Source organism: Falco peregrinus, chromosome 19, assembly GCF_023634155.1.
Source record: "Falco peregrinus isolate bFalPer1 chromosome 19, bFalPer1.pri, whole genome shotgun sequence".
NCBI lineage: Eukaryota > Metazoa > Chordata > Aves > Falconiformes > Falconidae > Falco > Falco peregrinus.
This window is the reverse complement of record NC_073740.1, coordinates 3888175-3910302: the sequence shown is the minus strand read 5'-3', so window position 1 is coordinate 3910302 and position 22128 is coordinate 3888175. Positions and strand designations below refer to the sequence as shown.

Genomic DNA, 22128 nt, shown 5'->3' with positions numbered 1-22128 from the left:
CTGGCGAGCAAGGCGGGGGAAACGGCCCGGGGGAGGGCAGCGGGGAGCGCCGGGAGTTGTAGTCCGGGCGGGCGGTCTCCGGAGGGCAGCCGGGCCCATCGCACCCGGGCAGGGCGAGGGGCCCCGTGGGCCCTTGGGCCGGAGCCCACCCGCAGGCCGCGCCGCGGCCCCACCAAGCCGGGGGGAGGCCCGCCTTTCCCCTGCGGCCCTGCCCCGCACAGGGGGGTCTCGGGCAGGCCCCCCGCGCCCAGCAGCCCTCAGTGGGAAGCGCTCCGAGCAGGCCGCGTTAGGCCAGCTCCTCTCGGCCCGTCCCTTGGCCTCCTCGGAGGCTTCTGGGGGAGGCCTAGGCCCCTCGCCGCCTCCAACCGGGCTAGGCCGCGCTTCACCTCAGGGCCTGGCCAGGCCTGGTCTAAGCTCTGACTAGGCCTGGCCTTGGTGGGCTCAACTAGACCAAGCCAGACATTGCTCCTAGCGCCTCCCCACCCCTTCACCGACTCCCCCAGGCCCGTCCCAGCTGCCTGCGGCCTTCCCGCGCTAGGGCCTGGCTCCCCCGCCATGTCAGGTCCCGGCCCCTCGGCCCCGCCCCGCGGGGCATGCCGGGAGCGGTGGTCCCGCCGGGAGCCGCCGCAAACTACACTTCCCATAGTGCCGCGCGGCGGGGTGTGCTGGGAGGCGGGCGGGGAAGCGCGCGGGGCACGCCGGGAGTTGTAGTCCGGCGGCGCTGAGGCGCGGGAAGCTGGGGGGGCGCTGCCGGCAGCCATTATCTGGGAGCGCGGCGCGCCGGGCGCGGAGCCGGGCGCTGGGCCGCCTCACCGGCTCTCCGAGCCCGTGGCCCCGCCGCTGCGCGGGGGTGGGGCCGCCATGGCGGCTTAGCCTCGCCCCCACCCTCCCTTTCCTCCCCGCTACGGTCGCTGAAGGCGCGGCGGCAGTGCGGCCTAGCCGGGAGGGCGGATCCTCGGCCTCGCGTAGCGGCTCCTGCCCGCGGAGGGCCGCCCTCCTCGGGGGGCCATGTCCCTGGTGGCCTATGCCAGCAGCGAAGAGGAGAGTGATGCGGAGGAGGCCGGGGGCGAGGAGGAGGAAGCCGCCGCTCCTCCTGATGAGGCAGCACAGCAGCCGCCGGCCCGGGGGCTCTTCGCCACCTTGCCTCCCCCGAAAGCCCCCGTGATGCCCCCGCTGCCTCCGCCTCACCAGCCGCTGGGCAGCGGCTTCCCCCTGCTACCGCCGCCCCACGGCGGGCCGCCCCCTCCCTTCCTTATGGGCCCCCCGCCTGGCATGAGGGGCTTCAGCACCCCCCCGCCGGCCATGAGCCCGGGCCAGGCCGCGGCCGTCAGCCTGCCCGAGCCGGCCGCCAGCGGGAACGGGAGCGGGGAGCAGCCCAGGCTGGGGGGGCTCCTCTTGCCTCCCCCGAGGAATGCTACCACCACGACCGCTGCCTCTACCCTCAGCCTACCCCCTCCTGTCTCGGCCTCTGCTGCTCTGCCCGGCGCTGGGGTGGATTTGAGCCTCCCCAAGCCAAAGAAGAGGACAGAGCCGGTGCGGATCACGGCGCCCGAGTTGCACAAGGGAGATGTGAGTATGAAATAAACCACCAGCTCTGTCTGGAGGGGGGGGGGGGGGGCGCTTGAGCCCTCCCCAGAAGGAGCACCTTTGTGTGTGGAATCTCCTTGGAGCAATCCCCCAGTGGATTTGTCTGCCCATAAAACACAGCCTCTCTTTCCTTGCTCTCTCCCATCATAATATAGCAAGGTACCGAAACCTATTGTGGCATCTACGAGATTTGTCCTGGCTGCCCGCCCTAATCCTAAAGCGCTTTGCAGAATTAAACTGATATAGAAACCTTATTTATAATCATAATAACAGCAAAACCCAGATTATCTGCACCCTTGTTTATTGCCGAAGTTAACCAGTTGATGATGTGGAGCCCTATGGCTTTTCGTGGGGGTATCCCCAAAAAATCTCCTCTTTTGTTTGCTGTGCAATTGATTAGATTTTCCTGTCAAATCAGTGCTTCAGGCGTTCTCCAGACTTTTAAGTAATCATTTCCCTCTTAGCTTGTGCTTTTTCATGTTTGCAGTGCCCTGCACCTTACGGGGCTCCTGAGCACTGAATCCAGGCTGTTTGGTGGTGAGAGCAGGGCCAGGCTCTTTGTGCCCACCTCCCTTTTTTTTTTTTCCTGGGTGTCCCTGCTGATCAGCTTTTCATCTCTCCCCTTTGCTGGCTGCACCGGGACAGCACTGTTGTAGGGTGGATGTGACCACCGTGTGGCTGTGTCTGGCCTTGGTCGCTGGCTCTGGTGAGACATGAGTGCCTCTGGCTGTAGGAAGAGTTGAACTGCGGCTTAGGGTCATTTCCATGGGGATAGGTAGCTCGAGGAAGAGGTTTGGGCTCTCTGGATTTATAAACAGCATCAACAAATAGCGGTCTGCCAGCATCTTGTGCCTGGGGGAGCTGAAATGAAGTCAGTGCATCTCGCTTTGCTGGAAGAGCAGTCTGTGGCGGTGTGGGGAGAGCGAGTGAGAGGACACGGGCTTCCTGGCTGACTCTGAACCACGCTCTGCTGCTCACTGATAACCAACCCAGTCTGGCAAATTCCACAGCTCCTCATTCCACGGCTCCTAAAGGTGGCAGAGGTGGTGGGATGCATGGCTGGCCCTTTTAGACAAATGGATGAGGGATATCCCGTTCTCTCATACCCACTTCTTGCTTACTCACTTTCTTGCAGCGCTTTGGAACAGGCGCTTCACAATAAAGCAAGTGTCCAGGGCTCTTTGCTGCCCTGCTGGTTGTACAGTTACTGAAATAACCTGAAATGAAAGGAGATTTCTTCTCCCCCTTCGTCTCCCCCTCTGTGTTCCAGTGTATTGGCTTTGAACAAGAATACTACAGATCATCAGTGTTGAGTGAATGAATGCTGAAGGGAGAAAAAGTACCTTAAAACCAGAGCTGGTCTGAGAGGTTCCTGTTTGGGATTCCTGGAAGTCCCTTGGCCCGTGACTGACATCCTCATCACTGCTTATTCCCTCTTTCTCCTTAAAATACCTCCCATTGCTTTTGTTTGCACCTGTAGAGATGCTCCTGGGCAGTCTGCTTTATCTCCTCTCTCCCAAATGCGGCAGGGGGGTTTTATGGCCACTCTTGACTTGCCTTTATTTATGCATGTTCTTTGTCTTTGTCCTGTTTTATAATTTAGATAGTAAACTGGCAGAAGACCTTGTTTCCTGTAATCTCTTTAAAGTGCTCTGCAAAGCTATAAAACAATAAAGATGTTAAGGGCCTTTTCTGATGCCAGAGACACCAGACTTTCTACTCAAGTTTTAAATGGATATTGGGCAACGTTATTGTGAGCAACTCCCCGTTAATCCTCGCAGCGAATTTTTACACCCTTGCTTTGTATGGTTTTGTGCTTCCCTTCTATGAACTTACTTTGAAAGAGAGCGCTGACCTTATGCTGTGTAGCTTGTGTTCTTTGCCTTGCTTTAGGTTTGTTTTCCTGTGGTTTATCAAAAAAAAAAAAAGAAATAAAATTCTTGAGCTGTTGGCTTTCCAAATGCTAATTTCTGACAGGAGCCAAATATGTAGCAGCTGAGTTTCTCCGCCCACCCACTCTGGTTTAGAGCAGGATTAAAAAGCTGCCTTGAAAATTTGGAATTTTGGGTTAGCAAATCCTTTTTTCTGTTCTGTAAGTTGCATAAATGAGCTCAAGGGGGAGATTATCGTTTGGCTGTGGATGGCTTTGCTCTTACAAGATTTTTAAGAAGTGATGCTGACCTGTTTGCAAAGCTGCAGGTTTTCCAGCAGAATGCAGCTGATCTTTCTGCCTCTGCCTGGACTCAGCTATCTCTAAATTGTAGTGGCAAGTACTGTGGTCCTGCTTTCGCTGTGGATGGCTTGTTTATCTCTCACAGTAGTCACCAGGGCAGGCTTTTATCTCCCTTTGCCCTGAGATAGATGCATCAGCAAGACTGTGGAAAAAGAGCTTGACCACATCCCAGTGTTGCTTTTTAGCTCAGCTCTTGGCAGATTATAAATCCAGATCCACGTTACCGTGATGCTTTGTCTGGTTCAAACTGAAAATTTAATAAATTGAATAGTGGGTGGGCTTTCATTTTCTTTTATTTTAATATCTCAAGTTGTGCTAAGCTCTGTTTTTCTTTCTCAGTCAGATTCAGAGGAAGATGAACCAGCAAAGAAGAAAAACACACTTCAGGTAAATACTTAGTATATTCAATTAAACAGGTTTCACAGGAAAGAGGCATTTGACTGTGACAGATCTCGGGCTTCCACTAGAGTAAATCAGCCACCCTGATGAGCACGTGGCTTTTGGTGTATAATATTCCTGAAATCCCCTGGGGTGTCAAGTCCCTTTTTTTGGGCAATTTCATAAATTTAAGTCTCAGGAAAAAAAAAGGCATGGATTTGGGAAGTTGGTAGATATTTGCAAGTACCATGTTTCCCTTAAAAGTCCCACTGGCCTTTTGTGCAAGAAAGCCCTGCAGCGTGTTCAAAGTAGCGAACGATTGTGCTGAGCAATGGGAAACCCATTAATGTTGTTAGAGTTGAAGGAGATAATTGGCAGGGAGTCAGAAAAAGGAAAGAGTCTCACTCATTTCTCTTTATTTCTGTGAACCATTTGCCTTGCATGAAACTCACCAGGGACGCGGCGAGGGCTCTGGCTTGTCTGCTTTGCTTCCTCAACCCAAAAATTTGACAGTGAAAGAGACCAATCGGTTACTTTTGCCCTACGCTTTCTCGAGGAAAGCGGGAGAAAACGCTTCTGACTCAAAGCCGGCTAAAGCCCCGACCTCTTCCTCCAAAACAAAACCTCTGTCCAAGCCAGCGGTGCCCACCACTCCTTCTCCGTCTGCTATCAAAGCCGCTGCCAAGAGTGCTGCCCTGCAGGTAACCAAGCAGATCACGCAGGAAGACGACGACAGCGACGAAGAGGTCGAACCAGAGAACTACTTCTCCTTGTCCGACAGGAGCGAGCCCAGCCTCGTGGGTGCCGAGGCGTACATGTACTCTGGCACGGTGGTGTCAGAGGACCCCCCGCCCGGGACAGAGACAGAGCCCCAGTTCCAGGACGCTGCTGCTAACGCCCCTCTGGAGTTCAAGACGGGCGCGGGCTCCAGCGGTGCTCAGCACAGCTGGGCACCCAAACCGGGAGAAGACTACGGCAGCCAGACGTACAGCCAGTTCCCTGCCTACAGCGAGGCCGGCATGGCTGGTGCATATTATCAGGTGGGTTTGCCGACTGGGAGGTGAAGCTTGGTGGTTCTGCTCTGAAAAGGCATCCGGGACGCAGGGCTCCGAATTAGCTACGGGAGCAGGCGGCGGCTGGTGGGAATCTAACCTGTCTGAGCTAGCTGGGACAAGGAGCAGAGATCCACAGCACTTAGCGCAACAGGATTCCCCTGGCACGAGAGCTGGAGATGCTCTTTGCTGGATAAATGTTTAATAGCTGCACTCACTCGCTTTAAAACGCCCCTGTGCAACTGCCCCTGTTGTTGTCAGGGTGCAAAATCGGGGCTCGCCAGAGCCGGTGGCGGAAGCCAGGTTGTTTCTAGTAATTCAGCAAAGTATTTGTTGTTGAGTACCTCTGGAAAAAAATGCTGTACTCTGGCACTACTGAAGAGTAGCGGGCTCCAGAGTGATGAGGTGTGGTTAATGACTGCTTCAGTCTGCCCTGGGAGGAGGTAGCCATGTAACGAACGGCCTGTACTCCCCAGAGGCGGGGTGAAGTGCCTCTAGGTGAAAAAGCAGCAGCGCGGGGAGCGAGGTACGCCATTCAGCGCTCCGTGTGTGGTTGCTCCAGGATCAATCTTGCTCCGCTCTCGTGACAAACTGGTTTTCCTTTCGCTGACAGGATTACTACAGCAGCGGCTACTACCAGGAGGTGGAACCGGCCCAGGCACCGCCGCAGGAGATGAGCACCGACTCCTCCTTCATAGACGACGAAGCGGTTGGCACTTTACTATCCCGCTGCGGAATTTGCGTTGAAGCTTGGCTAGAACGTAGGACCCGCTTGGCAGCCGCGGTCCTGCCCCACCGACACGACCTGGGCTTCGTCCCAAGTTGGGCTGGGTGGTTGTTCCGTGGGGTCTAGCGCCGTGTCGTGGACACGGGGTGGTGTCCTTCCAGCAGTCTGTTGGGTTTCTGCTCTGGATGGAGCTTGCTTGCTTTATAATTAAGTCCCACTTAATTCTGTTTGTTACTTTTACCGAGCCCCGTCTCATTCTTGTGAGGGGCACCTGGGGCAGACAAAGGGGGCGTGGAGGGGTGTTGCTTGCTGAGGTGCAGATGAGTTTCTGTTCAGATACCTTCACGGTACGTCCTCTAGCATAGCAGCAAATTCCCTACTTATTTCAAATGCTCAGAAACCTGTTTTAAAACCCGCTTTTCCCATTGTTGCCTTCATCTAGATACTGCCAGCCTCGTTAGCTGGGCCAGTCGGTGCTGCGGAAGGTGGTAGCCCATCTGGTGCTTGCTTCTTCAGGGGACCTCTTTATTTTAGAGGTGGATTTCTGTTACAGGAGGCGGATATGGTAGCAGCACAACTTCAGGTGCCTCCCTAGCACTTCAAACGAGAGATTTGGGAGTCCGAGGGTCTTCTGAACCAGACTGAAAGCAAGAGTAAATGCTGTTTTCTCTTCTGCGTAGCTTGAAGGTTATAATCTCATTTTCCTCTGATCTATAGCAAACCAGAACTCTCCTAAAGAAAAAAAAATCCTGGCTGGAAAAATGTTTGTTGACGTGGCTTGTCCCATGCTCGGGGAGCTGAGGCTCAGATCCCATCTACCTTTACTTGTTTCAGGTTGGCATTGGTGCGTGCTGTGCATGTCTTAACTCTGGTTATTTCTGTTCTTTCAGTTCAAGCGCCTGCAAGGCAAGCGGAACCGAGGGAGGGAAGAGATCAACTTTGTGGATATCAAAGGTGACGATCAGCTGAGCGGAGCCCAGCAGTGGCTGACCAAATCCTTAACGGAGGAGAAGACCATGAAATCGTTCAGCAAGGTACAGGCAGGCAGGGAGGAGTGCTGGCTTGGGGACCTCTGTTCAGGTCTCATTTCAGCCGCAGCTGGGGCTGGACGAGATGCCACAGGGTCCCCAGGGTGGGGGGACAGGGGCCCTTGTGTTAGTGTTGTCTAGATAATTAAACACAAGAGACCAGCAGAGCTTCTCAAAACACAGTCCCAGCGTGCAGGTGGTAAAGGTGGGCCAGGAGCTGCTTCAGCTTAGGGAATCTGCCCAGAGCTGTTTGATATGAAACAAATGCTTCTCGAATCGCTGTCTGGGGCAGGATTTTTCCAGGTTTAACGGTTCACTTGTTTTGCTTTCTAGAAAAAAGGAGATCAGCCCACGGGACAGCAAAGGAGGAAACACCAGATCACATACCTGATCCATCAGGTGAGCAGCTTCCCTTTCAAACCATCCAGGCAGGATTACAAGGCTTCATGCTTGGCAGCACGAGGTGGAGCTGGTGGAGCTGCTCTTTGAGGAGCTCTCCCCGACTGAGCGCCCCGAGCCTTGGCTGAGACCTGTAGTGGCTCTGACGGGGACAGAGGTGGCCGTGCTGCCACTAGTGGCCCAAACAGCCTTGTGGCAGCAGCGCCTTGGCCTTGGGGGTGTCACGGCACCGAGCTTCTAGCTTGCTTTTTGCTTTGCTTTGCTCTTCACCTCTTGCCCAGCTCCAGTGTGCGTGGTTCTACGCGTCACCGAGACTCTCTGCTTCCTGTCTTAATTCCGCGCCGCTGCCGTGCGGTTAGCAAGCGGCTGCCATGACCACCCCATAAGAGAAGCTGGTTTTTTTCAGCGTGAATGAAATGCCTGTGCATCCCAATTAATTCAGGCCTCTGTCAAGATAATTGTGCTAACTGCTGTAACGAGGCTTCTCGCTGAAGCGCTCTGTAATCCCCGTCAGCAGGGGCAGAGGAGAGTGAAAGGCTGTTGAGTCGGGGAGCGGCGACGCTGATGTTTATCCTCTCCGTTTCTGCAGGCGAAGGAAAGAGAACTGGAACTGAAAAACACATGGTCTGAAAACAAGCTCAGCAGACGTCAGACTCAAGCCAAATACGGATTCTAACACCTCTGTCCCGCTTTTTGGCTGTCGTCCCAGGTGACCTACTGTGTCAGACTTCTCCTGGCCTTCTGGAGATCAACCAGGCCCCGTGTAGAACGTGGTCCGCTCGGCGGGTGGGAGGATAGTGCGCTCCCCTGCCTGTCAGGAGAAAGGTTTAATGCAAGCTGGTCCTGAAACTCCACCTGTAATCTTTCCCCTCCCTCCTTATAAACAAGAATGTGGCAAAGGTTCAAGTCAAATCTGTTCCGTACGACTGGTGACGGTCCCAGAGCAGCTGCAGGAGATGTGCCTGGCGCAAGGCTCGGAGCTTTTGTCCTGTAGGTACGGGGGCTACGCTCCTTCGACGTAGCCTCGCCACTGGAACCGTAGGCAGAGTCTCAATAAACTTCCAGTTCCCACTTTGCTCCTTTCTTGGACTCGCTGTGCATTGAGTGTAACTCTCTTATTTTTTTTGTTTTTTTCTAAAAGACAGTGAGTTTCCAGAGCAAGCCTGGCTTTGGGTTGTGTTTTGTTTTTTGGTTGTTTTTTTTTTTTTTTCCTTTTATTTGAGAAGTCCTCGCGGCTGCTTACTCACGTCCAAGTAAATCCAGTGCTCCTCTCATGCAAATGGTTGGTTTGATCCCTTTTATTTTGAGAAAATGTGGCTAAGTTAGTGTTTTTCTTCTCAGCTCCGCCAGCCTGTATGTCTCGAACCATGCTGAGGGGAAACTCCTTTACAGGTCAGAGCTTGCAACAGAGGTGAAAACGCCCCGAGTGTGGAACACACAAAGCAGTGAGGATCTCTTGCCCAGCACGAGGCGCTGCTGAGGGCTTTTGGATAAACGTGATCGTTGTGTGTATGTACATTTCTCTTCCTTTTGGTTGGGTTTTTTTCTTTTTTTCTTTTTTTTTTTTTTTCCCTCCCCTTGACCCAAGGCCTCCAGCGCTGTACCAGGCTGCTCTCCAGACTCGTGGAACTGAGTATTCCCAGCGTCACACGGTGCAGTGCAGCTGGCAGCGAGCTCGGCGAGTGAAGCAGCAGTATTTCCTCTCAGCAGACACAGATGAAGGCTGCCAACTGTACTTTTTTTTTATTTTTTTTTTTTTTCCCCCCAGCTTGTTTGTATCAATTCTGTTTCAATTAAGTGTTAACTTTACCCTCCTGGCTGGGAAGAGGAGACCATATCCGGCCTTAACTTTTTAAAGTGAAATCTTTCTTTTATTAAAGTATTAGGTCTAGGTGATAATGACTGCAAATCATGTGCAGCCTTTGGTGGCCAGATCCATGGATCTTTTAGCCAAATCTCTGTGGCCTCACTTAGTTTGTTGTTCACCAAAGGGTGTGATGCCGAAGGGAACAGAGAGCTGGTCTGGTTATTTAACTTACATTCCCACCACTACGGGTTATATTTGTTGTAACCACAGCTAAACCAGCTAATATTTGTTACTCCGTGTAGAAAAACTCCCAAGAGGTTGTTTTTCTCCCGTGTTATCTGTTTTAAAAAAAAAAAAAAAAGCAAACAAACCCCCATGAATGAAGTCTTTCCTTAGAGTATTTTAAAATAATCTGATTTCTAGTTTAGTTCCCTGGATGTTTTAGTACTTTGCAGAGCCTGTTTTGAGTATTTGAATGACCGGAATAAAGTTACTGTTGAGTAATTTATTCATATATGTACAGCGAAATCCTCCAAAAAGAGATTTGATAAAGGAATAAACTTTTAAATGAACCGAATGACACCTGTTTCCATCACGAGGTGCTCAACTCCTTGCTCAGGGCGTTGCTTTTCCTTCTCCCCCTCCCCGGGAAGGCCGGAGCACCTCCGCTGCAGCCCGTTTTTTGGGAACGGCTGCCTGGATTTATTAGCCGAGCAGATGCCGTTGCGCAGCCGGTGCCGAAACGCTTGGCCGGGGGAGTTCAGCCCCCCCCGGGGTGCAGACCCCAGCAGTGGGTTACGGTCACCGCTGTGGATTCAGCCGTTTACAATGCCGAGGCTTGGCGTTCACGCTCCGGCGCGGCGAGGCAACGGTGCTGGAGGGTTTCTATGGCCTCGGTGGGACCGTGGAGTCTGGAATCCTGGAGCCAGCCAAGAGGGAGGCTGGAGGTCACGGGTTCCTCTTTTTTTTTTTTTTTTTTTTTTTTTTTTTTTTTAATTTGCAGTGTGCAGTGGCTCACTTTTAGCACTAGAGGGGAGTTCCGAGGCTCAGCTGACTCGCCCTCTGCTTCTAGCTATTTAAGAGCAACAAAATACAGGCTTGGAAAAAGCAAAAGCGAATTTTTCCCCGAGAGGTAAAAGAAAACAACCACAACCCTCCCTTTTCCCTCTGTGTCCTGAAGCTCTGACACATCTAAGCTGGGGGGGGGGGGGGGGGGTTGGGCTGTTTTTGTGCACTTTCTGCTCCGTTTAAGGCTGGGTGCGCCCCGTCTGCTGTGAGAATGATGCCGGCTCTGTGTCATCTCCCGCAAAACGACGAGTCCAGGGTTTTGCATGGCGCTGGGCACTGCGGCGTAGCCCTGAATCGGCGTCGCCCACCCAGCAGCTGAATTTGGTCCTTGGGTTTGGTGTTAGCTGGTGTTTGTGGCTGAGGAAACGGGCAGGGCTTGGAGGTGTGGGCGCTGGGCTCATGATGGTTGGGGTGGCCCTGCTTGCCAGGTTGTCGTGGCGCTCCGGCTCGTGGCCGATTTCATATCCGAGTGGATGCACCAGCCGTGCTCAAAATCTGTCTTGGTTTTTTTTTTTTTTTTCTTACTGTAATCGCCTTTTCCATCCCTGTTCCGTGATTAGAGATCTCCGCATGCGTTGAAAGATAAATTCAATCCGTTTCCCCTCTTTTAACCGCCTCGCAGGGCTCGGGAAAGGCGTGGGAATCCCAGTGCAGAGCGGACCAGCCATGGCGCTGCCTGTCTGTGCCTTGGACCTCTCCCCCTGCATCCCAGAGCTGCCTCCGGCGCTGGAGGAGCCGGAGAATTCCCTTCTGCCCGGGAGCTGGCTCTTGCCTTAGACCTGCCCGTCCGCCCAGCTTAGAGACGGTGTCCAGAAACCTGCTCGTAAATGTTTTCGGGGTCTTTCTGCCCCGCTGCAGCCAGGGGTTGTTTTGCAGCGCTCGTCCCGCGGCTGCGACCGGCATCGGGGAGCTCGAGCCGAGGGTTCGTGGTGCCCTGAGGAGAAACGGGCCCTGAGCTGGTGCTGGCGGAGCTGGGACCGGAGAGTTGGTCCTTCACCACCCCCCGGCCCACCACTGCGCCCCCCCTTCCCCCTTCGGGTACGAGTTGGGGACCATCGCGCCGGTGGGGCAGGGGACCCCATTGTCCTGCTGTGACCCCGCTGTGGAGCAGACCCTGACCCTCTGGACTCTAGGGGGGATCTCCCCGACCCACTGGGCTCTAGGGGGGATCTCCCCGACCCACTGGGCTCTAGGAGAGATCTCCCTGACCCACTCGACTAGGGGGGATCTCCCTGACCCACTGGGCTCTAGGGGAGATCTCCCTGACCCCTCAACTAGGGGGGATCTCCCTGACCCACTGGGCTCTAGGGGGGATCTCACCGACCCACTGGGCTCTAGGGGGGATCTCACTGAGCCCTGGCGCTGAGCTCTAGAGCAGCGAGCGGCTCTGCACCGTGCCCCACTGTGGGGAACGCACCTCCCCGGCCGGGCTGGAAGCTTCTCCCACCTTCCCAATGGTGCTGGGAGCTGCCGGGACCTGCCGCCTCTTGGAAGCTTGGCTGGACACGCTGCGGAAGAGCCAGCGGTGAGCGCGGGGTTTGGGGGGCAGCGTGGAGAAGCCACCTCGGGATCCCCCGGGAAGCGGAGCGGGCAGATCCTGCTGGGCCAGCGCCACCTCGGAGTAGATGTTCTCCTCGTGGCTGGTGCCGGGGCTGGACCCCCTGCCCATGGCGTAGAAGGGGATGGGCTTTTGCAGCCCCTCGCGGGCGGGGGGCCTGGGGGCGATGCCCTCGTGGGGCTCGGCGTAGGTGTGGAAGCACATGAGCTGCTGGTACTTGGCATCGGCGGGTGGGGGTGGCGGGGGTGGTGTGGGGGGGGCGGCTTCTGGCACCTGAGCGGAGGGACCTTTGGGGGCTGCTCCACCGCCGGCGGGGCTGTGTGACCCCTGAGCTGCCCCCAAGGAGCTGGCCTTGGCTGGCAGCGGCGGGGGGGACGTTGGGAGCCTGGGGAAGAGATGGGACAGGTCAGAGGTGAGAAGTGGATCCACGGTGGTGGGGGCTGCGTCCCCCAGCCCGGCTGCATCCCTTCACCTCGCGAGAGCTTTGCCTCCGTGCCCACCCCCCTGCCGTGCCTTTACCTCCCTGGATGAGCCTCCCTCGGCGCTGGGCTCCGCAGGGAGCAGGGGGGGCTGCGGCCACCTGCCTGGCTGCCGGGACCCCCTTGGCCACGGTGCTGTACACCAGGGGCTTTGCTGGTGCTTTGCTGGATGGGGGATGCACAGCACTGCTGCCGGCGGGGGTCTGCGACCCTCCTCGGGGCTCCCCTTCCTGCAATAAGAGGGGAGGGGTGCCGGGCTGGGTGTGTGGCCTGGGGTGGACCTCAGGGTGGTGGTCCCACCTCGGGTGTGCTGCCTGCGCTGGGGATGCTGCCCGATGGCCAAGGTGGCTCCGCTTCCAACTCTGGCTTTCACGGTGCTTGGCTTCCCCCAGCTTGGGAAAATCCGCCCCCCCCCCCTAATGATTCCATTTTTCTCGGCTGCAGGGACTAATGAGGGCCCAGGTCCTCACCCGCCTGCACGGCACCGTCAGGACCTCGTGGTAGGGCGCGAGGGGCGCAGTGGCGTAGTGCCGCAGCAGGTCGGCCAGCGCGGCGTGGGCGCTCTGCTCCCCCAGGATCACGTACCGCCCGTCCGGCAGCTGGTCCAGGACAAAGTGCCGGCACCGATCCCTGCCCCTGGCGGCACAGGGGACAGGGTTGGCACAGCGGGCAGGAAAGGGATGGAGCCCCAACCCCCCCCCTCGGGGGTCCCTCACCTGTAGGACAGGACGAAGCCCACTGTGCTCTCGCTGAAGCGGATCAGGAAGCAGCCTGGGGGTTGATCCTGCAGCAGCTGCTCCGTCTCCCTGCGGGCAGGGACCTAGAGCTGCTCACCCTCACCCCCTTTGTGGGATCCAGGTATCCAACTCCCTGTTTTGGAGCTCAGGGGTGGGGATGCCAAAGGGGCCACCCCGTTCCCTGCCTCAGTTTCCCCCCCCCCCCCCCCCGCTCACCTCCGGCTGATGAAGCCGTGGAACCAGGCTGGGAGCTCGCCCTTGGCTCCCAGCCTCCTGGCTTGTGTCTGCTCGAACCACAGCCTCGTCTGGGCACGCAGGGCCACCAGCTCTGGCTGCAGGTCGCCCTCCGGCAGGGACCAGCCTGGTGGAGACGGCCAGGAGCCTGGCAGGGCCTGGAGGGAAGGGGAAAGCGGCCGGGGGCTCGGGTGGGGATGTCCCCCGAGGATGCTCTGCGCCCCACATGGGGCTTCTATTGCAGCCCAGGAGGACACAGCGCCTGTGGTGTGTGAGCTGGGGGGCACAGGGGGCGACGGACCCTTTGCAACCCCTTGTCCTACCCTGCCACCTGTGTCGTTATGGCCCAGGGGCTGCTCTGCTCCCTGGGGCTGGTCCCGGGTCGTGTCGCGTCCTGGCTTGGTGCTGGCTGTGTTGTCCTCACCGAGGGGTTTGAAGGTGCTGAAGAGGGGACGGTCGTCATCCATGGGGTCCCCTGTCCCAGGGAGTGGGGAGAAACGGGCTCAGGGCAGCGAAGCCTCCCTCGGAGCCCCTGCCTGTGGGGCAGGGGGGTGCTGGGGGGTCCATGAGCCCCCCCAGGCGCTGCTGGGCTCATCATTCTCCCCAGGGAGACCACCCTGCACCCCCTGGACAGGAGGGATGATGACTCAGGGACCGGCGAGGGAGGAGGGGAAAGTGTATGAATCCCCCAGCCCCCTGGAAGTCTTGGGGGGTCACCCAGGGGAGGGGGGCGAGGCGGTGGGCACCGGGCTCTGCGTGCAGCCTCTGAGGGACCCTGAGCTCAGCACCGAGCCACCAACACTCGGCAAAAAAATGTTCATCCCCAGCAGATGCTCCAGGGGGGTGGGAGAGACTGGTTGGATCTGGGAAGCAAAGCGGAGTTGGAGGAGCTTGTCGGAAAACAGAGGGATTCAGGTGGGGGAGGGGGACAGCACCTTGTCACCTGTCACCGGCTGCAGCACCCAGCCCGTCCCTGCACCCGGGCTCGCGGGGGAAGGCAGGGAAGTTGTCACCAAAGCGGAACAAAACAACCCAAAGTGCTGCCAACCAGCGCGGGGAATGCCGGGGCGGTGAGCTTGGCTCAGGTCCTGCCCGCGCGTGGCCAGGCGCTTGGGGACAACGCCACCATCCCCGGCTTGCGCTGTGTCCCCCGGTTGGGTGTGGGTCCTGGGTGGAGGTGGGGGGCTCATCCCTGCTTTCCCCCGCCAGCACCTTGGCCTTGGAGAGGCGGCTGGGGCGGGGGAGGGGGGGGGTTTGCTCGCGGGGGTGGGATGTGCTGCCTAAACCCTGCGCTCCTGGGGTGAAAAATGGGTCAAATCGGGCTTGAAATGGGCTAAAGCCTGGCTTTGCCCCCTGAGACCCTTCTGGGCTGGGTGACCCCCTGCGATGGGGGTACGACCTGGCTGGAAGGGCCGGGATGGGCAGGGGACCCCGCTCCCCCGCCCCGCACCCCCTTGTCTGTTGTGCCTTTCGGTGGTGGGAGCATCCGTGCCTTGCCTGGCCCAAGTCCTCCTGCTTGAGGTTTGCTCCATGGCCTTTTTCCTCCCACCCTGGTACAAACACAAGCCTGGTGAGACCCCAGCCCCAATCCCCCAACCCACACCTACCTGTGCCTGGCCACGCCGGGACCCTGGACCCCCAGCGTGGCCGCCTTGCCTGCGCTCACTCCTCCGCTGCCTGCAAAGGGCAGGAAGCGGCAACCGAAGCTGCAAGAGCCTTAGGGCGATGGGGACACGTCACGGGAAGGTGGCACAGGGTGGCACCCAGGTGACACTGGCTCCCTCGGTACCGGCTGGGCGGTGGGGCTCCGGCCACCCACCCGCTGGCCCATCCATGCCTGCAAAGGGCTCCTTGTCCCTCCCAGCCGCATCCCAGGATTCCGCGCCGCTGGGCTGGGGGCAACGGGGCTCGGCTGGTCCAGGCTCGTGCTGCCAGCCAGGATTCGGTCCCTGGCACGGTGGGATCCGGCGCCGCTTCCCCTCCTCATGCTCCGGCCACCGTGTCCTTCTCCCCACCGGCTGCCGGAGCTGGGCGCATCCCTGGGATGTGCTGGGGGCATCGGGTGGCAAACAGCCGGGGACCCTCAGCTGGAAAACACAGCTGCCGAGCTGCCGCCACCGCTGCTCTCCCTCCTGGTGGTGCCAGGCTCCGGCTGGTCCCGTGGCACGAGCGGTGCCAACCCGCCTGCACCCTAGAGGTTGTGGGAACTGGGGATTTAGGGCAGGGATTAAGGGCTGGGGTTGGTTTATCCATCCCACCGGGACAGGGATGGGGTGCGCTGAGCGGTGGCTTTGCAAACCCTTGGGGTGGGGATGGTGCCCGGTGCCCTCCAGCATCCCTCGGCACGTGGTGCGGTGCCAGCACCGACTCTCTCCACCTTAAGAACCCCGTCCCTCCCCGCCACCTTCACACCCACCGCTTCGCTTCCCCTCCGGCGGCCGCACAATATTTTTATCCGTCAGCCAGGTTTCCTGTTTGCAATTCTCACGTTTACGGGCACCCAGCGGTCATGGGACATCGGCCAGGGGGGGCATCACCCAAGGGGACATCGGCCACCAGCAGCTCATCCCACTGAGTCCCAGCCACTCCTCAAGGAACCGAAGCGCTGGAAATACTTGGGAATTGTCCCTAAAAGGCTTTTTCCAGCTCCTCTCCGCAGCTGTGGGGACAGCGTAGGGGGATTTCTCAAGAGTCCTCGGGAGGAGGAACGCAAAGAGCTTTTCTTCCTCTGAGCCACAGCGGCTTCCCGGGAAACGCCGGGACTTCAAGGAAAAGCCTGGCACGGCCGGGGTTTGCTGGAGGAAGGCTGGAGCTGCGCGTCGTGGCACCGGGAACGCGGAGCCTGGCACGGAGGTAAGGGGTCCCTGCTCCCCCGGGGGGTTGGGGGCTGTCCGGGTGCAGGGGGGGCAGGGAGCTTTGGGGTCCTGTGGTGCTTTTTGGTGGTGGGATGTCACTGCCGCCTGCGGGGGTGTTTCCCCAGGAGCCCATTTTCCAGCTGGCTGGGGCTGGGGTGTTGGCTCAGCGTGGTGTCCCTGCCCTCCGCAGCCCCCCCGAGCCCACCCCCTGCAGCTGTGAGCTCAACCGTGGTCCCGGTGGCATGGGGCCACCCGTGCCTCAGTTTCCCTCCCTGCGAAAGCAGCTTGGCGACACGCTGTGAGGGGGCTCAGCGGCAAGGGACGGGGGGTGGGTGGGGTGGGGGGGGGGATGGGCTGCTTGTGTCCATCCCCCCAGGGAACAAACGGACACGCTGTGACCCTGGGTGGCATGTTGGACCCCGTGGACGTGTCACACGCCAGGGATGGTGGCTCAGCTTCAGCCGCAGCCGCCCCCATGCACATACCAGCCTGGGGACCAGCTGGCTCCGAGCCGTGCTGGGGGCGAGTGGTGCCTGGCCGGGTGCCCCCCCCCCCCCCGAGCCTGGGGGTGCCACAGGATTGTCACCATGGGCAGCAGCTGTCCCCCTGTCCTGGCTGGCTGGGGAGCGAGGGAGAGGAGACTGGGCACGGGGGCTTGGGGGGGTAAGGGGGCACAGCGGGCTGGCAGCAGGGGGGAGTAAGGGGGGGGAGCGGGCTTGGGGACTGTCCCTTAGGGCCACCATGGGGGGACAAAAGGGGTCCTGGCACCTGTTGGGGCGAACACCAGTGCAGCAGAACCCTGTGGGGACTGGGACAGGCTGCGTGCGACTGGTGCGATGTGGTCCCCAGGGACCTACCCCAGGGGGCTCGGATCCCCCCTGCAGTGGGGGGAGCAAGCCCCTGGCAGCGGGTGCACCCTGGCTTTGGGGGGGTAAATCCCGGTGCGCTGAGCACAGGCTGGGGACCGGCATCTGGCTGCTGCAGCCCCGCTGCAGGATCTGGCCCCGCCATCCTTTTTGCTGAGATAAAGCAGAGCCAGGCAGCTGGGAGGGGGTCGGCGTCTCGGGGTCTCGTGCTCCCTTATCGAGCTGTTTTTTTCCTGTGGGAAGGACCCCACCTCTGGCCACTATCCCTGTCCTTGCCCTTTTCCCACTGGCCTTGAACCCTGCAGCCTGGGAAGCCTCCTACTCCTGGGGACAAAGCACTGGGGACATTGAGGTGGCCCCAAGGTTGGGGCTTGGAGCCTGCCCCCCCCCCCCCCCCCCTTCCTTGCACCCCTGCTCAGTCCCAACCACTGGAACATCACTTAGTCCCATCTTACAACTGGGGAAACTGAGGCACGGGGGGTCGGGCTCTGGTGTTTGCCTGCTGCTGCGTGAGCTGGCAGCTGAAAGAGGCTGGTTTGTGGCTTGGAGCTACCGGAGACCAGAGCTGGGCCCCTCCTTACTGGGTCCTTCTCATCAGTGTAATGAGTTGGGGGGGGGTCTCTGCCAGGACCACAGGGTGCAGGCAGGGTACTGGCCCATTGGAGGCCTCCGTGTGGCCCCGCTGTCCCCCCCTAAAGCCCCTCTCCCCCCTCACCTTCTTGTCTTTGCAGCGATGGCTGAGGGCGGCTGGGCTGGGGTCCCTGGCTGCCCCTGACAGCACCCAGGTGAGCTGAGGTTGGGGGCTGCGTGCGTGGGGTCCCCCTGCCAGGGGGCTGCGGGGACGGCCAGACGGGACTCTCGTGGATGACGAGCTCACGGTGGTGCTTTTATCCACTTTTGAGCCCCTTTTTAAAAAAAAATCAAACGGCAACGTTAAGTTTTTCTCCCCATTTTGCACCCCTAATCCCCCCCCAGCACACAGTGGGGCTGGTGTGACCCCCCCTCCCTGCCTGCCCCCCCACCTAATTTCCAAGCCCCCTGAGCCTCTCCTGCCCCGCTTGGATCAAGGGGTGAAGTTCTCCACGTTTCCACGTGCCGGAAAATTTAGCACAAACTGGGAGAGCCGGCCAGAGCCTGAGCTCAGCCATGGTATTAGACACCAGAGAATCCCCTCTAGTGCATGCTGGGGGGGTTGCGGTGCTCTCTGTGGGATGGGGGTCCCTACATGGGGCATGTCACCGTACCCCGGGCAGGTGGCCAAGTCAGATCCTGGTGCATCCCATAGGATACAGCCGGCCCCGCGGGGGCTGTGGGGAGCGAGGGGCTGGTGGCCACCCTGAGCCCGGGCAGCGTGGAGGACCTGTACGAGCTGCTGGAGAAGCTGGGCAGGTGAGTGGGGTGCAGGTAGGGGGGCCCCAAAGGCAGGTGGGCACCTGGCTTGTCCCCCTTGGTGTGTGTTGGGGGCAGCCTGGCCATGCCCCAGCCCGGCGCATCGCCGCAGCGGGCACTTCGGCGTGGTGAAGCGATGCCAGGAGCGCAGCACCGGCACCTTCTACGCCGCCAAATTTGTGAAGACGCAGCGATGCCGGGGCAGCCGCCGGGGGGCTGGAGCGGGCGCAGGTGGAGCGGGAGGTCACCATCCTCCGCCAGCTCGACCACCCCAACATCATGCGGCTCCACGACCTCTTCGCCAGCAGAGCTGAGGTGGTGCTCATCCTGGAGCTGTGAGTGGGGGTCCAGGGGTGGGGGCACCCCCCTTTTTTGTGTGTGTTAGAGCTCACCCCGTCCTCGCCCCACGCAGGATCCGTGGCGGGGAGCTCTTTGACTTCATCGCGGAGAAGGAGATGCTGTCGGAGGAGGAAGCCATCGAGTTCCTGGGACAGATCCTGCGCGGGGTGGAGTACCTGCACAGCCACCGCATTGCCCACTTTGACCTCAAGGTGCCTGTGGGGACCCCCCATTTTTTCTCCTTGGGGGATCCAGGGGCTGCATCCCCCCTGCTCCGGGCATCTCCCACTCCCTGCCTTCCCGGGATGCTGCTGTGCCCACCGGCAGAGCCCAGCACCCCCCAGCACCCCGCCGTGTCCCCCACAGCCGGAGAACATCATGCTGCAGGAGAAGGACGACCCCAAGCCCCCAGATCAAGATCATCGACTTCGGGCTGGCCCAGCGCCTGGAAGACGGTGTCACCTTCAAGAGCCTCTGCGGGACCCCGCAGTACATCGGTAGGGGGCTGGCAGGTCCCCAGGGGGGTCCCCAAGCAGCCCTCTGCGGGGTGCAGCGGGCGTGCTCTTCAGGGATGTGGCAAAGGGACCCCCGGGGTGGGGAAGGGACCCCCCAGGCAGGCAGGGAGGGACATGACTGGGATGGTGCTGTCCCCTCTAATGTCCCCCCCTGCTCTGCGTTCACCCCTAGCTCCTGAAGTGATCAACTACGAACCGCTGAGCTCCGCGACCGACATGTGGTGAGGAGTGGGGACCCCAGGGGTGACGGGCTGAGCCAGGGGTGGCTAGGGACCCCCCTGGGTGCCATAGGGCATGAGGGGGGGTGCCGGGGAGGGCAGCGCCTGACGCCCACCTCTGCCTTTCAGGAGCATCGGGGTCATCACCTACATCCTGTGAGTACGGGGTGATGCTCGCTGTGGCCGCGGGAAACTGAGGCACGGGGACACCGTGCCGTGGCTGAGCCCAGGCGCTGGGGTAGCAGAGCTGGTGCTGTCCTGGCACTCAGTGGCTCTGTCATGTTCCCACAGGCTCAGCGGCTTGTCCCCCTTCCAGGGTGAGACGGACGCTGAGACCCTCTCCAACGTCGTGGCTGGTGCCTACGAGTTCGAGGAGCGCTGCTTCAGCCAGACCTCCGAGATGGCCAAGGACTTCATCCGGCAGCTGCTGGTGAAGGAGCCAGAGTGAGCCCCCCTCCCCTTCTCCGTCCCCTTCTCCGTCCCCTTCTCCGTCCCCTTCTTCATCCCCTTCCCCATCCCCTTCCCCACTCCTTTCTCTTCTCCATCCTTTTCTCCATCCTTTTCTCCATCCCCTTCTTTCTCCATCCCCTTCTCCATCCCCTTCTCCACCTCCATTGGCTCCATCCCCATCTCCTTCTTTCTCCTTCTCCAACTCCTTCTCCAACTCCTTCTCCTTCTCCTTCTTTCTCCTTTCTCCTTTCTCCTTCTTTCTCCTGCTCCTTCCTCTATTCCCTTCATCTTATTCTTCACTCCATCATTTCCTTCTCCTTCTCCTTCTCCTTCTCCTCCTCCTCCTCCTCCTCCTCCTCCTCCTCCTCCTCCTCCTCCTCCTTCTCCTCCTTCTCCTCCTTCTCCTCCTTCTCCTCCTTCTCCTCCTTCTCCTCCTTCTCCTCCTTCTCCTCCTTCTCCTCCTCCTCCTCCTCCTCCTCCTCCTCCTCCTCCTCCTCCTCCTCCTCCTCCTCCTCCTCCTCCTCCTCCTCCTCCTCCTCCTCCTCCTCCTCCTCCTCCTCCTCCTCCTTCTCCTCCTCCTCCTCCTCCTCCTCCTCCTCCTCCTCCTTCTCCTCCTTCTCCTCCTTCTCCTCCTTCTCCTCCTTCTCCTCCTTCTCCTCCTTCTCCTCCTTCTCCTCCTCCTCCTCCTCCTCCTCCTCCTCCTCCTCCTCCTCCTCCTCCTCCTTCTCCTCCTTCTCCTCCTTCTCCTCCTTCTCCTTCTTCTTCTTCTCCTTTCCCCATCTCCTTCCCCACCCCCACCATCCCCTTCCCCTTCTCCTTTCTCTTTTTTGTCCTTCTCCCTCCCCAACCCTGCAGTGGATGTGCAGGGCAGGGACCCCCACCGCCCCCGGCCACCACATCCCTCTGTGCTGCAGGCACCGCATGACGGCCACCGAGTGCCTGGTCCACCCCTGGATCAAGGTGAGAGGGCCTGGTGGGGAGGTGGGTGCCAGCCCCCCCGGAGCGGGGTGGGGGCCTGGTGACACCGCAGTGCCCTCGCCCCCCACAGCCCCTCAGCAGGAAGCAGGCGGTGAACCGGAGTCGTTCCTCCATCAACATGAAAAACTTCCGCAAGTTCAACGCTCGGAGGAAGTGGAAGGTGAAGGGGGTCCCGATCCTGGGGTGGGGGATGGGGGGCACCCAGCAGTGGGGTCCCACCACCCATGGGGTCCCTGGTGGTGTGCTCCCTCCCAGGGCTGGCTGTAGCTCGGTGTCTGGGAGGGTGGGGGGATGTAGCACTGGGGTGGGGGGGGGCAGAGGAGGGGAGCGACCCCTCCTTGGACCCCCACCCTCCTGCCCCCCAGCTCTCCTACAACATGGTGTCTGCCTGCAACCGGCTGTGCCGCACGCGGCTGCTCTGCGGCCTGAGGAAGGAGGATGAGGAGCTGGTGAGCGGCCAGGACCCCCCTGACACACACACCCCCCCCCCCCCCCCCCGGACTGGGGTAGGGGAGAAGGCATTTGGGGGTCCAGGCCCCTCAAATGGAGGTGGGGGGCTGTGTGTGCCCACCTGGGGTGCCCTTTCCCCCAGGGGAATCCTCTCACCTTGGGGGGGTTCCTCTCCCATGGGGGGGTCCTCACTCCTGGGCGGGAGGATTCCTCTCCCCTAGGGGGGTTATCTGCTCGGGTGGGGGGTCTTGCCCCTGCCCTCCAGCCCCCCCTGTGCCCCCAGCGCTGCTGCGAGAGTGACCAGGAGGAGAAGGACAGCCACCCTGTCACGCTGCTGCGCCGACGGAGAAGCAGCTGCTCCTGAGCCCCCCCAAAAGGAGACAGGACCCCCCCCCCCAACAAGAAGAGCCCTGGGGATCCCCCTATCTCCCCCATCCCAGGGGGCAGGAACACTGTCTGGCCCCAGTGCTCCCAGTTCCATGATGCTGGACGGTGACTGGGGCTGCAGCCCCCCTCCTCCTGCTCCCCAGGTTTCTGCTACAGTGGGGAAGGGGGCTGCCTCACAGCTGGGACCCTCGCCCACGCTCACCCCTTGTGCGAGAAATAAACGTCTCCCTCTCATCCATCCTCCTCTCCTACGTCAGGAGCTTCCTCCCGCTCCTCCTCCTCGCCGCAGAGCTGCTGGGGCGTGGGGACCCTGGGGGACATGGGGACCCTGGGGGACATGGGGTTCTGGCACCCCGGATCCACCCTGTGACAGAGGGGGACCCTCGAGCCGACC

At 59.9% G+C, this 22128-nt stretch overlaps 3 protein-coding genes across 8 annotated transcripts; 2 read left to right on the top strand and 1 right to left on the bottom strand.

The window, feature by feature from the left end:
* Window positions 1-746: 746 nt before the first annotated feature.
* On the top strand, window positions 747-9783 carry PRCC (proline rich mitotic checkpoint control factor). 6 transcript variants are annotated; one of them, XM_055791757.1, is made up of 8 exons: window positions 755-1569; window positions 4160-4207; window positions 4654-5238; window positions 5864-5959; window positions 6868-7011; window positions 7339-7404; window positions 7994-8113; window positions 8797-9783. In XM_055791757.1, exons 1-7 carry the CDS (start codon window positions 1009-1011, stop codon window positions 8078-8080), a joined length of 1587 nt encoding a protein of 528 aa, XP_055647732.1. In that variant the 5' UTR covers window positions 755-1008; the 3' UTR covers window positions 8081-8113; window positions 8797-9783. The 6 variants fall into 6 exon arrangements, 4 of the variants coding, with proteins under 4 accessions (XP_055647734.1, XP_055647733.1, XP_055647735.1 ...); XM_055791759.1 differs by lacking the exons at window positions 7339-7404; window positions 7994-8113; window positions 8797-9783 and adding an exon at window positions 6531-6630 and having other exon boundaries at window positions 747-1569; window positions 5864-6011; XM_055791758.1 differs by lacking the exons at window positions 7339-7404; window positions 7994-8113; window positions 8797-9783 and adding an exon at window positions 6531-6664 and having other exon boundaries at window positions 747-1569; window positions 5864-6011.
* A 1150-nt stretch (window positions 9784-10933) lies between these two features.
* On the bottom strand, window positions 10934-16025 carry SH2D2A (SH2 domain containing 2A). The gene is given in 9 exon segments (XM_055791835.1): window positions 10934-11213; window positions 11697-12101; window positions 12104-12222; window positions 12357-12546; window positions 12787-12952; window positions 13033-13122; window positions 13270-13445; window positions 13611-13762; window positions 14895-16025. Coding segments are annotated over 8 exon segments (1428 nt in total). The 5' UTR covers window positions 13755-13762; window positions 14895-16025; the 3' UTR covers window positions 10934-11075.
* LOC101920474 (death-associated protein kinase 2-like) lies at window positions 15013-21972 on the top strand. The gene is given in 16 exon segments (XM_055792407.1): window positions 15013-15072; window positions 15964-16140; window positions 17740-17793; window positions 18294-18397; window positions 18510-18609; window positions 18611-18732; window positions 18810-18948; window positions 19103-19141; window positions 19143-19233; window positions 19424-19472; window positions 19599-19625; window positions 19761-19913; window positions 20834-20879; window positions 20968-21057; window positions 21263-21346; window positions 21631-21972. Coding segments are annotated over 16 exon segments (1416 nt in total). The 3' UTR covers window positions 21712-21972.
* Window positions 21973-22128: the final 156 nt, after the last annotated feature.